Raw genomic sequence first — 16323 nt, forward strand, 5'->3', positions numbered from 1 at the left:
CTCGCACCCCTCACGCTGTTAATTTCCCACATCCCATGGTTAAAGCAAACTCGTTTGCTCAATTGGACCCCTTTTTTTTAGCATCCGCACCACCCGCGCACCATCAGTCGGGACTAACTGTTTCCATTGTACCTGGAGCAGCTCTAAGAAACATCTTTTTCATCTTACCTTTCTTTAGCAGTTTTTAACGCGTTGTTCTTATCTTTATTACCGCCGAAACAATCTCACGTCAATTTTGAAATAGAAGAATGGTGCTACTGTCAGTAGCACACGTGTGCTCTGCCTCATTTGTGCCTTGCGTTTTCTTATTGGTGAACAACGGTGAGATTTAAAACGCACGCCACCCTTTTGTGCAAGTTTTCTACGTCTGCCTCGAAGTTCTCGGTGCGGTACCAAGCTCTCCTAAATGGGTGCGCCGACGAATATGGGATACTTGTGTTCTAGTGGCGCGCATGACAGCTCTCAAAATGGAGGCACTCTTGTCTGTCGGTAGCTTTCTGCATGCGGTAGTGGTCCACTCCCCTAAGTAGTTTGGAAGGGCCCTTTCTGTACGCTCTTCTTGCTCAGCTGTCGTACAACATTTGGCTGGTCGGTGAGATCTAGTCGCAGAAAGCAGGCATACAAAACATTCTTTTCCCGTTTAGGTGGCACAAGAAAAACAGCAGAGCGTATACTTACAGCAAAATGGTTGGTCGTCATTGGTCTTGAGATAGAGCTTGCGTCCCATGCGCTGTCCGGCGGCGCTGGTCTTCATGCGGTCCGAATAGAAGCCCATGACCGCGCAGTGCGATCCCTCGTCGCCGCAGCGCGAGCAGCGGCCGGCCTCGAAGTCCTCCCATGAGCGGCACGACACCGCCACGGGGAGGCAGGCCATGTTACGCGTGATGGACTCCATGTAGTAGTCCAGGGACCGGATGTGGTCGCACGAGCTCAGGCGGCGAACACCTGTCCAGCAGCCGGGGGTGAAAGTTCGTCCAGGGTTACGCTTTGACTTAGGCGTGCTCAGAATTAAAGCTCATCAGGAACATTTCATGAATAATAAGTCGGAGGTCCTTCCCTAATATGCAAACGCTTTTGTTGAAGATGAGAGATGGCTTTGCGCGTAGTTTCGCGTTTGTGAGATAACGCTGCCAGGTTCCAGTGGGATGAAAGTCGCCAGACGTAATTTTACGAACAAGAAGTTCCTACAACGGTTTGCATAATTTTTTTTAAGTGGCCTAAAGTAGTTTTGGGTTTTTGGTATTCAAAACAAACCTTACTGCGCAATATCCCATTTTGTTCCAGATTTCTGCTTTCTATAAGCATAGTTTTTGGAGGAAAAACTGCAGTATTAGAGCCGGAGCACGGTTTCGGAACTCCTAAGAATTTGAAGTGGAAATGCACAAACCAGAAAGGGGAACTGTGCAGGGAGCGAAAAATTGTTTGTTGAATTAAGTTTAGTAAAAATGTGCTGTTCTAAAACCAGTCACCACCATCAAGCGGCTTTACTGCAGTCGTGCAACTCGCATGCCAAGATGGCTAAAGGTAACCACTGCAAGAAGGCAATCATAGAAAAGGTATCCTCGCCAATTCGCAGTAAACGAGAACGTTTTCAAAGTTTTTGGCAAGAGTGTGGAGGTGACGCGCTGCCATGTGCACTTTCAATAGAGACAGACACAAGATCTGTCTAGGGGGCACCCTTGAACATTGCGTAGGCTTGTGCTTTACCAACTGCTGAGCCTATTGCATATAAACTTTCTTCCTTTGTTAAGTGTACATCTACAATACAGTGTCCGCCTAGTCACTGAATCACCAATGTATTGTTCAAAACACGTTTATTTATTGAGTTTCATGCTCCTTGCAAGCATTTCCCGTTACATTCGAGGGGAATGAAGTTTTACCACCAGTACGTTTTACCGTAATTTACCATCAAAATTTCATGAGTGCCACTTCAGTCTTCTTGAATTACTTACGAAAATCCTGTCGCGGAAGTGTGTTTCTTTAAGGCAGAGTTACACGACTTAGTGTAAACAGTTTTGAAGTGGTATTGGGAAATGAGTAAGGCACATTTTTTTGTTCTCTGAGCACATGCGTATTATAGATACAGCTGTTTAAATGATTTCTTCCACCATTGAGTGAGGCGTGTTGTGATCGCCAGCTGAGCAAAGCATGCGCAGAAAAATCTTTTACCTTCGATGAGGCCGCCCTTGTCGACAAACTTCCTGAAATTGTACTTCTGGCAGCCTGGCTGATTGTTGCCGTTATTGGGGTAGAAATCCAGGTGACCCACCATTTCGTTCACTCCGAAACCTGCGATGAACAGGAACCAGGCAGGGATTTCAAAAATCAGTCCGTGGGAACTCTTGGGTTATTTAACGTCAGGAGAGCGGAGGGCTATTCGGGCTTTATTGACTCTTAGGCTATAACCCTGTAAGTCAGCCTGACCACGTTATCACGTAGTGAAACCTTCAGTTGTTGTAGGGGCCAATATGAAACATACTGATTACAGTAAGCGCTGTGCAATCATCACTGAGCGCCGATGAAAGAACGTTATTGCAAATCGCAATTTATCGCTCAGCGTTCTCAAATACCGCATTATTTTTGAGGCTGGTTATACAAAAAAAATCAAAATTACTGCGGAGATATTTCTCTCAGGTTGTATACAGCGACAAGTTTCCTCTCTGGGGCCTCATTGAGCTCCACATAATTAAAAGCCATTAGGTGCACATGAAGCCTGAGCAAATTAAGTTATTAGGCCAGTGAAGTTTAACAATAAATGAACCAAAAAATTCCGAGCCGTCTGCAGTTATCTTGCATACCTAGAATTTAGGCTATGAGCCTTGCATCAAACGCAAAATGTTTTTTTATGAAATGGTTCTCATAGGTTTTTAAGGGTTCACATATTACAAGAAGTATTGGAGTGTAATCTTGACCTGTAAAAATGTTGACACCATACAAGTGAAAGCAGCTGCCGAAGGATACACAATATCTGTTGTTTCAAGGCCAACATCCGCAAGATTTCATTAAATGTTGAGCAAGAAGTGCTTATCCCTGCATAGTACTCTTCTGGAATTACAAAGCCCAAATGACCTCCGTATAATCATTTTTGACCATACGAACACCCCAACCCCTTATAAAAACTTTCAATGTCAGCAAAATGTCTTTCTATGAAGCATATTTAAAAGATGCGCTTAAGACTCAACGACGCTTTTAAAAGAATTTCACACTGTACAAGGCGATTCCGGCATTTCTTCAATGGTTAACGATACTTTGTTTATTTTAAAATGAATATACACAGCTGCAATTTCTACGTCTTGTTTCCCTGCCGTTTTGGAGTGACGCTGAATATCACATCACACACCGTGCGTAGTCTGAGATCACCTACAAAGAAATTCAAGGCATCGCCAGAATGGGAGGTGCTGCCGCCTAGGACAAGCAGAAGAAACTAGTCGCGCAATGAACCTTTGGCCAGTAGCGCTCTGCGCATGCGCTACTCTCGCTCCCAGTGACCAATCCGCCATTATTGGGGGAAAAAAATGTAAACAAATCGACCCCATACTGGATTAGCCAGTTGCGAACGCCGAGCCAGATAAGTGCTGCTCCGTCTTCTGAGCGCTGAACGTGGCCGACAGATAGGCACTACGGCTCCCATCAAAAAAATTCTCTGTCATCAAAACCATGTGTGGCGTCGGCGCGGCTTCCTCAACTACGATGGCACGCGTAAAAAACGGGGGCGTGTCCTTGTGTAATTATACAAGTGTGGTTCGGGCGGCCGCCGCAAGAGGGCGAGGCTACTGGAAAAGGGTCAATTTACTAGCCCGGCGGCTGATGGTCATACATGTCCTTTAGTTAATTGAGGCAGTAATTTCGGAGTTTCGCCGATGGTTATAGCGTACGAATAAACAGGTACCCTGAAAAGGAGCAATATAGCTCGCAATGTATCAGGTACGTCTTGTGACGGTACTTACGGCTATGTAAAACATTGAACCGAAAGCGAAACTGAAGCAAATCTACCGGCAGCTTTAGAAATCAAATCTATTGAACCATGTGTAAGCGGTTAAGTTTATGTTATTTTGAAACACATGTCGTCGGCTGAAGTACTCGCATAGATTTAATTATTGGCATCATCAACCTGTATTTCGGTTGGTTTTAGGAAACTGGTTCGACAAGCTACCCCATCCTCACTTCAGATGTGACCATTTGCGATGTCTAAACTCCTAGGTAGTGCAGGAAAGCGTATGAGGCGGTGAAACCAGTTTTGCCGCATCCGGGTTTTCCTGCAGTATGATAATAGCGAGTTTTAGCTGACCGATTTCTAAACTCTGCTTCGCGCCGATAGCAAGCGGGAGCGCAATTGCGCATGCGTGGCGCGCAAAGCCGTGAACGGCATTGGCTCCGGTTGCGCTCAGCGGGCCGCCGATACCGGAGGGGACCGTCGAAAACGGTCAGCTAAAACTCTCTAATAAGCGGCTGGGACACGAGGGGTATGCTTGAATTACGGGCATTATCGAATTAACTTTATTCCTAGAGCGGCAGGTGCCCGCGTTGTGGTAGGAAGAAAATATACTAATCATGTCACTCTAATGCATGACAATGTAATATACCTGTAAAGGCTATCTTGTTTCTCAGTTTAGTGCTCATTTAAAGATTTGTATAACAAGAAAAAATCGATGTTCGGGGATTAGCAAGTACTCATATAAATTTCATCGCTTTTGTGAGGAGGACAAGACGCTGCAAGGACCAAGCATGTCGTGCAATAACTCCGAATATTCACCTTCGATTAGGAAGTACGGCTTGCTGGCGTCGGAATGGATGACGTCGACGAATTTGGCGTCGCTTGGATCCAACCGGACGTCCGGGTGCATTCTGTAGAACAAAGGACCGGCAGGGTCCAGTCCTGGCGGCGGCCCATGCCGCGTCACGACGCGGTTAGGCCTAGCGCACAACTGTCCGCGCCAATGCATGCGTCTAATACCGCTGTCACACGGCAAATGCAATGTCATTTGAAGCGGACGACATTAGCCCTAAATGACATTGGCTTTGGCCGTGCGAGTCTACACAGTGATGTAAATGTTTTAATGGCAGCTTAGACGACTGGGAATTTCAAAGAACTCCAAAGAGCTGTAAAATAATATGTAAATGAGTTATGTTTCTAAAGATCTTACTTTTTTTAAAACAAAGCAAAATTTCATTTCAAATTAAAAGCCTGTAGCTCTGTCTTAGGCGACATTCACAACACAATCCGCGACAATTAACAAAACTATTGTGGGTGTAAGCAAACATGGGGGAGCATTGCAGAGGTATCGTTTACTATTTATATATAACATAACGTGCATGGAAGGATATGGACGTACTGATAGGTTTTAAGCCCAGGGATCTACACCTTATCATTGAACATCCTTGTTCAGTGTCGGACCACCGCTGTCCAGGCAACTCATTGAGTGGGGAAGCTAATGCGAATGCTATCTCCAAACTCATTCAGTCACCGAATGCCATTAGCGTAAATGTCATTCAGTGTTGTGTAGCGCCAGTAATAGCATTCACAGCTAATGTCATTCGCTCTAATTTAACTAAATTTGGCGTATGAGAAGGGCGTAACAAAGAAGCACAAACAATACTACCGAGTACTTAACAGTTCTAAATTCTTCTTTATAATGCACCTGCAGCCGGTAAGACTCAAAATGGAAGCAAGAAAGAGTACCTTCATATCTAAGGAAAGAGTGGGATTGCGGAAGAAAACTTACAAACTTCAACTCTTTTCAACAAAGCACTCGTCACACTCAGAGTTAGAACGTAGGGCGAAATATCTAAATCATTGCCAACATTACACTCGGGATCTAACGCGTCTTTCGCAACAATACTGTCATTTATTGTATAAAGGCATCTCACTGTCCAAAAGTGGCACAGAAAGGTATATTTAATAAAGTGCAGTGTGGTTTGTCATGTTATGTTATCGCCCACAACCTAGTAACGGGTGTGGGAGGCGTCTACTCAAATTAAAATTTTCATATGAAGAACTGCACCGAACTTCTGTGTCGCTAATACATCGTGCTCGTCGCAGGAGCATGTCCCTCCAAGCAGGTCAATTTCCGAATAGACGACGTTGTTGTTGTAAACGACGGCCGCAAAGACAGGCGCCTTGCGTTTGCCATATGCTGCCAAATTCAGGACTCGCTTACCATTAATATTTAAGTAATTTACCATCCCTTCTTAAACAAGTTGAGAGAAGCGTGAAAGCATTCCCAGATCTACACTGCGTCAAAAGTGCGCAAAAACCTTTGATAAAAGTGCGACCAATCAATCGTCATCCATGAGACAATTTTTGGCGCACTAAGCAAACGCTTCTACGAACGGTCAAAATCTAAAGGCATACCGATACGTAGTTTGAGAGATCAGCGTCTTCTAATGCGGCGTGAAACACAGGCAGAAATTCGTTGATTGTCAGACGCGTGTAGTATACAAAATACCGCTGGCGTGTGGGACAGCTTATATCTGACAAAGCGGAAGGTGCGTCAATATACGGAAGTCAGTAAACACAGGAAACGAGCAACCTGTCACTCCATTGCAAAACTTGCAAACCGCGCGAGTGCACACTGCAGTTTCAGCACAAGCACATTCTGGCACGCGCTAAAGACAGGGCAACGCCCGAGATCATTGAAGCATATCACATAATCTCAAAAGAGGAAGGGTGCGTTAGCACTCCGTCAATACTACTTTCTGTTGAGGAGCGAAGATTCATTCAGAGAGAGCCACCATGATAAGAAAGATAGGATATGGCAAACAGTCACTCCCACATTTTCCTGCCAGTGTTCTCGTGTATTGTTGTCGGCTGAGTAGATATGTTTCAGCAACTTCATGGTGTAGTTTTAGGTTATATCGGTTTTACTGCGCAACCGCAAAGTACCACCCATGTTAGTACTGATCCCACCTTGTTCTTCCACTTTGATGCAAGCCAACATTAGCGGTGTTAGAAGTTTAGCCAAAAGTGCGGCTTTAAGTTTTTGTGCTCACACATTCTTTGCACTTACAGCACTGACAAAGTCAGAAAGACGTTTCAGTCCTTGTACTTTTTTTAGCGTGGTTAGTGAGGAATCCGAAACATCTTTCTACGTATTTGTTTACTTGGTCAGTGACTGTTTCACTGTTTCCTGAAACTTTGTTTTGATACTCCGCTGAGTTTCCCGCGGTGAAGAAATGCGAGGGTGAGCCACATGTCGCCGCAGATACTTTGGAAGACCTTCGGACATGTACTCGTTTAAGAGAAGGGATGGTCAAACATACCTGAGATTCGGCCCAGATTCCGCAGGCGTGCGCCAGCGTAGCCGCAGATCTGGGCGCCGAGGCTATGTCCAATGCAGTGGAAGGACGCTTGGCTCGATCCAAGCACCCTCTAAGAAAAAAAATAACGATGCTGTTGGCACTGTAGATGTTAAATCCTGTGATTATTTCCGGGTGAGGCTTCTTCTCTACCAGCCTATTCTAGCGCAAAAAAGTCCTCAAATAGAAGGGCGCGTTTTCTCAACGGATTGTTTTCTGATGCCATCCTAAACGCGTTGTCTAAAACTATTAAAAAATTATTACTTGAAGTGCGGGTGGTCATTGCATCTTTATACCCACGTTCACTAAGAACGAACGTGAGCCCTGTAATACCAAGATGGCGGGAACATTATTTTCATATCCTTCGGCATGACGTAAAGAGGATGAGTTATCGTATGATTGCTGAAAATATTCGCCGTGTATTACTTCAAAAATAAAATGGAAAGTATGTGTGCCTTGTTTTCAGAACGCAAGTATAAATTTCAAAATTGCTGTAAAGCCAGGGTTCACAAAAACCTTTAGAAAATACAACTAAGACTAAATGGCGTGTTAGTCAGCGGGATCTGTTTGACTAACCATAGCGCACACTGGAAAAAAATGGTGGCGCCAATAAATGTAATGATCAGTAACATGAACGCAGGCTACCTCAGCGGTCTTGACTAGTAGAGCAATCTCTGCTCCAACCACCCTGCAGTTTGCCGTGGCCTGGCTGTACGGGAGGACGTTGCCTCCTCGCCAGTCGACCACTATCACGTTGCAGTCCATGGTGTCCAGGAACCGGTCCTTCATCTCCTGCGTGACCATGGCAGGTGAGGGTGGATTAACATAAGAAAGGGACAACATTGCTCCCTTTTCCTCTCCAATAAATTGATTCTGACACGCAGGTAAGGAGACATAAGCCCGGATTGGTTCGAGGCTGGACAGCGCTTCCCAGTATTTTTCTCAAACGTACAATCGTCCCAGCCGAAGACACCTTATATTATACTGGCCAGTTAATGTTTGCACGGCAAGCGTTTCTAGTTTGTTTTCTCCTCAGTAATAAAAAACCAACCGATAGATGTAATTTCAATTATATTAAGGCTGTTATGTGAATTCAAATCACGCAAAACAACACCGACACACCATCGATTAAATAGCTTCAAAAATATCTGCAGTTTTATATAGCAAACTTGGCCATCATGTAAGAACGTCAGCGCACCCTGCCCTGGCGGCTATAAGCACTGGCAACCACGAGGGCCTTGTGCCACAAGCTGTGCTGTAAGAACTGGTATATTCGCTCAGAAGGTGGATGCAACGGCCGAAGCTTCGCAAAAGAGAGAAGGCATGCGCTCATGTCAGGAAGTAATACGGTGCAGTAGTTTTGATGTGGGTAGTACTCTGAACGGTATATTTTTAAACCAACGACACCGGTAGTATTTCGGCTGGCGTACCCGCAAATTTTCCCGCCATTTTCTTTGCGGGGCTACCATGGTTGCCAGACCAGTAATGCCCTCCCCGCTAAAAGAGCGGCGGCAGGTGGTAGCCAGTTTATGTGACACCTTCGCCTAATGTACTTAAACTTTTTTTCTTGTTTTCCGACTCTCTCTTCGTTTGCTTCCTCTTTCCTCCCGCCATCCCTCCCTCTCCCTTTTTTCTGTCGCCTCGTCGCAGCCGATTCCTCTCCGCCCGACTCGCCACGCGGAATACGCGGACGCTTGAGGCCTGCATACGCACGGCATTCGCGGTGTTTGTGGATTTTTTTTTCTTCGCATTAGTGATTACAATAAAGGCAGCGCGCCGGTGCCAGCAGCGGCTGTGTTGGTTAGCACGCTTCATACATTCGCGGGTACTACAAACGTATTGGGGCCCGTAAAGGCCGCGGATATGTCCGTTCGCTGTGGTTACCCTGCGCTCGCGCGGAGGCTCGGGCTTGGGCCCGGGTTCGTTGTTTTTCGCTTCGTGTCCAGGGGAGGTTGCATGCTCTAAATGGCCATAATGCCTATTATTAATGCCTATTTTATTATCGGCGCCAATGTGAACACGTTTTTGTCTCAAGGTTCTTTTCCGGGTGCGGTTTGAATTCGTTTGATGTTAATTAGCACTAATCAAGATTTTGGACCTCGAATCCTTGCACCTTGCAGCTTAAAAATTTTGCTTTTCACCGAAAATAGACAATACTTAGCTATTATCACGCCTCTTCTTTTGCTGCAAGGTTTAGAAGACTGGTGGCTAACACGCTTTATTCATTTCGCCGTAGTGTTGCGGGAGCGTGAACTCGTGCTAAGGGCAGCAGGTTAGCTTATAAATAGCAAAGGTCAAAATTAGAGGGATGGGGTAGATCAGGTGTCCGAATGACTGGGAACACTGCGTGTCACCAATCTCTCTCACTCGTGGGGAGGGGGGGCGTAGAGGGGGACGTTTAGTAGTATCGGGAGCAAAAAAAAAACATATTTGGAGTCTGTTCACCGCGAAATACCCTCAATACTTTTTGACATCAGTTTTTCGGTAGCGTGCGAGCGCAAATATATTGTGCGCTAGCACGTGTTTGCTTTTTCAGCACCGTGTTTTCTGAGAAGTGTAGGCGTTGTGACTTTCCCCTCGGCAGTTCTAATGACTCACGGAGATGTCACTCATTCTCCGACACTCCTCTCAAGCCACAGCATTGCTTCAGACCGCGCCTTCGGTGTCGCCCTCCGTCGCGCTCCACCCCCCTCCATCCCACCATCCCTCCATGCTTTCTTCTCGTAGAGGAAATATGGCTGCAGGGCGCGAGTTCTGCCCGATTTTCAACTGAAACAGTGACAGGGACCCGTGGCACCTGGCACCTAGAGAGCCACCAGCACGTGCACACGAATGCCTCACCGAGTTTTTTTCCATTGTCGCTGGCATGGCTTTGACAAAGCTAACACGTGCTGGAGCATACCGCACGCACATAACGCTCATTAATGTATGCGTAATGCGCCAACATTAACACCTAACGCACGCATTCTACCGAAAAATTTATCTGATACGTGCCCGTGACAAACATTTCGGGGATATTCCTCGATGAACTCATTCCATTTCTATTTTGGGGCTGTCAGGAAACGCTTGCGGAATGTTCGGTTTCAGCGTTGAGAAACTGGCTACTCGGTGTGCGCTCATAATACCATTCTGTTATAAATATTTTGAACTCGAAGGTGTACTCAGTGACGACACAAAACAACTCTTTACTTGGGTGCAGGTGATTCGCAGTCTTGAAATAAAGGGTTCACTTTTTTTCTGAAAGGCCTGTTACATGTTTCTTTGGCCTTCCTGTGCGGATTTTGACGAACATATTTACTGAAACACGTGGTTTCAGTGAATTTTTCAGCGTCCTAAGCGCAGCGCATAATAATCCAGGGTAATAGCTGAAACATCGGCATGGCAAATATTTGGCCGCGGGAAATTATTCGCACGCCGTTTTATCGAACGCCGTTTCATCGAACGCCGTTTTATCGACGGCCGTTTTATCGACGGCCGTTTATGGAAAATGGTTTTCTCAGCCTTTAAACTTGAGCAAATTTGCAGTATATTATTTTAGTGTCCCTATGTCTACACAGCGGGGTTTTATTAATTACCAAAATTTGTATTGTTTATAATAGACGCCTTTTATTCCCTGTATGCATTTAATGTTTTTGGGAAGCGCAGAGTTTCTCTCCGTCAATTTTTTTTGGTTTATTGTAAAGGTGGAACTTCTTTTACGAATCCCCGTCTCCGTCCCCCATCTGATGCGCAGCATGCACGTCATTGTAGCGTATATGCTAGAATGCCATGGTATGCTCCTTAGTTTTTCATACTCCGCTTTTGCATCGGCACATAATTCACACAAACCTAGCCCTCGAAAGTCGTTAAACTGCTATTTGCTGCACCGCCTCCCATACAACGTACGCCGAAAAAAACAACAACGGGAAAATTCGTCGCGTATCTGCTCCTTTCGTTGCAAATGTCGACAAAAGACGATAGCCGTTGTCGACATTTGCCACTTCAATGCCTCCTTTCGCTTTCCCGCACACCTTTCACGTTGTTACTCTTGGGTCGCACTCCTCCCAAGGTAAACACGCTGAAGGCTTGTTCAAGTCAGTTTAAATTTACCGCGTTCCACTGCTCCAGGCCGGGTGCCTCTATGCCAGCGCTGCCGTTCGGCGGAGACGCGCGTGAATCGACGCGCCCTACTTCAACGTTTATAGAACCGCGTTTCCCTAGTCCACATGCGTTCCAAGCAGAACGTGGAACCTATCTAGTGGAACCTTTAGTAACTGTTGCCGCTTGATTTCTTAAAAGGCCGCCATAAGCTATAGTGGCACGGGCGACAGTGTTAATTTTTTTTTCTTCACTGGATGTAGTATTTCATTTCGCAAAAATTAAGCATCTATGAATTTTTTTTACAAAGGAACACTGTCAATATCTCTTGTGCATTATTTTCTGTCTTATATTTGCGTAGTGTCTTGTTCTTGTTCAACAACGTTGACAAGTATGAATATACAAACTGGACTCGGTCGTTTCGATTTGGCTGTGAGTATACAGTCAAACCCTGTTGATGATGAAATTGAGGTTTTTTGGCGCAGCAACCTACAAACCGGGTTGATGCGGACTGCAATATGCGCCGCGATTAGTTCGACATATCCAATAGTTCGATATAGGGAAACCGGCCGTAGCTAGTTTTTTTTTAGGAGTTCGCAGCACGCGGGACGAACCCCCCCCCCCCCCCCCCCCATCCTCGCATGAGGAAACCAACACAATTAAGTATGTCGTTACCATACACAAAACAATCCATTTATTTGAACGTGGAAGTAATACGGCTACTTTCCGCCTCAACTGCCTGCTTCTCAAAAAAGAGCTGATTCTTGTTTTCACTTCAATTTTGGCGCCGTAAACTAGCACAGTATTCGAGGCCCTGTCATTCAATATCGAAGTAATAAGGGCGGAGCATATCAACTGCCGAAAGCGCTTCATTAAGCGGCGGACGGTTTCCCCTGTGACATCCTCTGCCTATTTGGTGCTCCAGCAGCGCCAGCTGCCATAACATCGGCAATGGTGTCTGCGGCAGAGGAGCTCACATTGACTCAGGGTATCCCCGAAGGGATTATATGGTCCCGTTTCGTTGTGCGGAGTTGCAGAGATTAACCATTTTCAACTAGCCCGGCTTTTCACTATCCTTCAGTTACGGAACGTTTCCGGCGTCACGTCGCTTCATATGAGGCCCAACGTCTGAACCGCGGCCATTCAGCATATCAATTACCGCTCTGAGACCATGTGTTTCGGCGGCAATCCTAGGTTAGCCGAGTTCGACATATCCGATGTGAACTTCGTTATAAGGAATATGTTTCGCGAGTATTTTCGTAACTGATTTATTTTTGTTCGATATATAGCATAATTCGCTCTATCCGGGTTCGTTATAATCGGGTATGACTGTACAAGACTTCGAAGACTTCGTTACACTTTGGCCAGCTGGGTAAATCTAGTCAGACAGACAGACAGACAGACAGACAGACAGACAGACAGACAGACCAAAAATTCTGGGTTTAAGTAGCCCAAAAAAAGACAATTGTCTTTAAAATACTTCGTGCACTCTCAGTTCCGATTGCCTGATAAAACTCAAAGAAAACCACGGGTCCCAGAAATCTCACCCGCGGTCTCACCTGCCCTTCAGTTTCTATAAAGGCAGCGGGTTAGCCGCACGCTTAGTGGTGCTCGAAGGAATGACTGTAGTAGGTATGATGTTCAGGTTGTAGGCTTTGCGTCGACGTCGACAGAAGTCTCGATCAGCGTGTAGCTAAAAGAAATGCTTTCGCCCCCTCATCTCGTATGAATACGCCTATGATGCCTCTGCAAGATTTTTTTTCTTCTTTTGCAGTTGTAGTGCTGTTTTGACGATTCCTCACTTCACCGCCGTTCTGTTTCTACGGCATGCTATTTTTACACCATGGCTGGTTGACGCGTTCATTTTATCCCGCTAGCCGTCGAGTATGAAATGTCATCAACGCGGCCTAAAATATGCTGATTTCGGCCCCGCCCAGAGCTTTTAATTGTTAATGTGTGAAAAAAAAGCCATCCATTCACTCCAGGCAATCACTCGCATACCCATTAGCGAGTGATTGCCCTCGTCTCCTTCCGCTGCTTTCTTTTCTGCGCCGGTTTCCTTCCTGGAGCTCATCACATTACCCCCGGCTTTAGAAAGTGTTTTGGGGTGACGCCACACACACACTTTCAGAAGACTCCGGTGGGCGAAAGGTGGTGCAGGAAAAGAAAATAAAGCACTGTTCGCACAGTCAAGATATTTCACGAACTGGCCGTAAGCATCGTCTGGAGAACACGACACCTCACTGCAGAGACGCCAAAACAAAGTTGAACACTTTGACCTCCGAGCACAGATGCTTATGCTCATTGTGGTCCGTATGTGCTGTATGGGCTTGTCGTTTCCCTTGACACCAGACTTTCACTTACGCACAGGCCGACAGTAGGCAACTTTCTTGTAGAAGCGACGCCCACTTCACATTTCGGATTTCCTGTCTTGCACGGCTCACAGGTCCTAAGAAATCTTTGGACGTCGGCGTAAGCATTGGGCCAATAAAAATCCCGGAGAATTCTTTTAGTCGTTTTAAGGAAGCGATGATGACCTGGTATTCCTTCATGAGCCTTCCTCATGACCGCGTGTCTGAAAGGATGCGGAATAACAAGTTGCTGAATGAAGCGGCCAGATAGTAAAGCGTACCGACGGTACAGCAGCCCCTTTTGCCAAACAAACTTGCAGGGGTTCTCTTTATCGGAAGAGGACTGTGCCGACGCCATATCCATGCAGTTGTCTAGCGTCTTGTCCAACTGCTGCTGTTGGCGCATCTCTTTTGTTGTAACACCGGCGAACATGATGGGACTTGCTGGGCGGTTATGCTGTACCTTGTGATGGACGTGGCTGGTGTTCTCGTCGGCCGAAGGAAGATGTGCTTCACCACCGAGCACCGCTGGAGTCGCTGGATGGCTTGGTTGTTGTGGCTTCCATGCGGGGTTAGGACTATTCGGGTCCCTAACGCCTGGTACGTTTCCAAGTGTGAGGTCGTACAAGGGATTAGCCATGCATTTGGCCAGGACTTTTCCAGTGAAGTAAGGTGTATCCACGTGGATGGAAGCCTCTTCAAGTCTCCTTGTGGTATTGTCCACAAAACGGACGGTTGATGCACGGCCTGTAAGGCAACTAACTATCAGGGACGAGGTCTCGTCGCACGATGACGGCGTTGCTGCCGGTGTCCCTCAGAACGGAAACTTGTTGTCAGTAGATCTCACCGGTTACAACAGGCACACGCCTTGCAGCACTTTTCATTTGGAGCTGGTGTTGCTTTTTACACTGAGAACGTGATAATGCCAAGGTGCATTTATTCCCGCAATGCTGTTGCGGTTTGTCGCGACACTTCTCAACAGCGCATGCCGACACCTGCTCTTTATTAGGAGGCTTAGAGCGACAGCTGTCTGCGTGATGCCCTTGTTTTCCGCAACTTAGGCAGTGGATGTTCAGGCCTACTACTCTGCAGTTTTGCGCGCTGTGCCCCGTTTTTCCACATAAAAAGCAGGTTGGAGCTCTCTTGGAAGGAAGGTCAGCTTGCGACTCTCTTTTCGTCCCTGACCTTTCTCAAGTTTCTCAGGGCTTGGGCTTCAAGGAAGCGGTCGTAAGCTTCAGCCATTTCTTTGGTCGACTTGCAGTCACTTTCCTTAATAAAAATGGCCAGCTGGGACGAGCAACACTTGGAAAATTGCTCCGCGATCATGTTGTCGCGTAATGCTTCGAACGTCTTGGGAACCCTAGATGTCTCGAGCCATCGGTCAAAATAACCGGAAAGTCGCGTCGCGAACTGAGTTCCTGTTTCGCCGCCTCCAGCTTTAGCCTGACGGAATTTATCATTGTACCCTTGAGGGGTAAAACGAAACCGCTGAAGAAGCGCCAGCTTCACTTTTTGGTAGTCCAGAGAATCTTCTGGCGTCATCCACCCGATGACGGAGAGCGCGTCTCCGGTGAGGCATGTGCTCAAGCCGACGGCCCATTTATCCCCTGGCCATTTTTGAGCTGCAGCGACCCTCTCGAACCTTAGGAGGTAAGCATCCAGGTCATATCTGCTCTCATCAAACGGAGGGATAAAGTTGTGCGGGCTCGTCGCCATGGCAGGCACGGGGTTTGCTTGGGCTGCCACGGAGACCTCAGCTTGTGGGTTGTTTTGTGCGCCTTCCTGTAGCCTTAAACTGAGCCTCAGGCTCTCTTGCTTCGCGCGTTCCAGCTCTGCTGCGGCCTTCAGAGCTTCCCGTTCTGCCGCCCTTTCATCGCGCAACCGGTCTTGCTCCGATTTAACCCATTCTCGCAGTTCGGCATCGCGGAGTCCCAGCTCCTTTCCGCTGGCCACTAACTTTTCCACCTCCATGTCGGTTCTCTGTCTCCACGCCTCTTGGACAAGCCTCGTGACCCCTTCGAAATGTTATTGAAGAGGTCCTGTCGCGGACGCCAATTGTGATGAACTCAGGGTTAGGTGGTGGGAACCACGAGACGAGCACACGGAGTCAATGACGACAGAGGCCACAACACGAAGGTGAAGCGTAGATGCAATATATTGCACAGAGCGGGAGCACGGGGATATTCGGAACGGGATGGGAAAAAAAAAAGAACAAAATTGAGAAATAAAAGAATGAAACAGAAATGGACAGGAAAGCGTGAATAAGTCCTTCCCTGTCGCAGTTTCTTGGCGATTTGTGAGAAGGCGCACAAGCGTAAAGAAAACCAGAACAGTCTCACTCGTGCAGTCCGCTGTGACTCGGTCGCGAGTGGCTCGAAGGTCCCACGCTGACCGGAATGGAAGGCGAAACCACCAGGCGCAGCGAAAACGTCAGGAGAGGGATCCCGCCGCTGTTGCCCGGTGCAGTAACGGATCCGGCTGGTGACCGGGAGGTACGGTGATGTCCCGGTGCGGTCGTACGGGCGCCGTCGATGGGTGTATTCGCAGCTGGATCAGGCGCACCCCGAACGCTCGTCCGCCCAAGAGCCCGGTCGCGTTC

At 47.0% G+C, this 16323-nt stretch overlaps 1 protein-coding gene across 2 annotated transcripts in view; it reads right to left on the reverse strand.

The window, feature by feature from the left end:
* Positions 1-16323, reverse strand: part of LOC144143601 (pancreatic triacylglycerol lipase-like) — an 81928-nt gene that overhangs the window by 6419 nt on the left and 59186 nt on the right. For both annotated transcript variants that reach the window (XM_077675425.1, XM_077675424.1), the window contains exons 4-8: positions 7942-8088; positions 7261-7369; positions 4754-4876; positions 2170-2289; positions 679-945 (exon numbers count right to left, since the gene is read on the reverse strand). In XM_077675425.1, the coding sequence (XP_077531551.1) occupies positions 679-945; positions 2170-2289; positions 4754-4876; positions 7261-7369; positions 7942-8088 (766 nt within the window). The remainder of the gene's footprint in view (positions 1-678; positions 946-2169; positions 2290-4753; positions 4877-7260; positions 7370-7941; positions 8089-16323) is intronic.

The sequence above is a fragment of the Haemaphysalis longicornis genome, unplaced genomic scaffold, assembly GCF_048455015.1.
Source record: "Haemaphysalis longicornis isolate Haplotype H1 unplaced genomic scaffold, Haemaphysalis longicornis Haplotype H1 scaffold_6, whole genome shotgun sequence".
NCBI lineage: Eukaryota > Metazoa > Arthropoda > Arachnida > Ixodida > Ixodidae > Haemaphysalis > Haemaphysalis longicornis.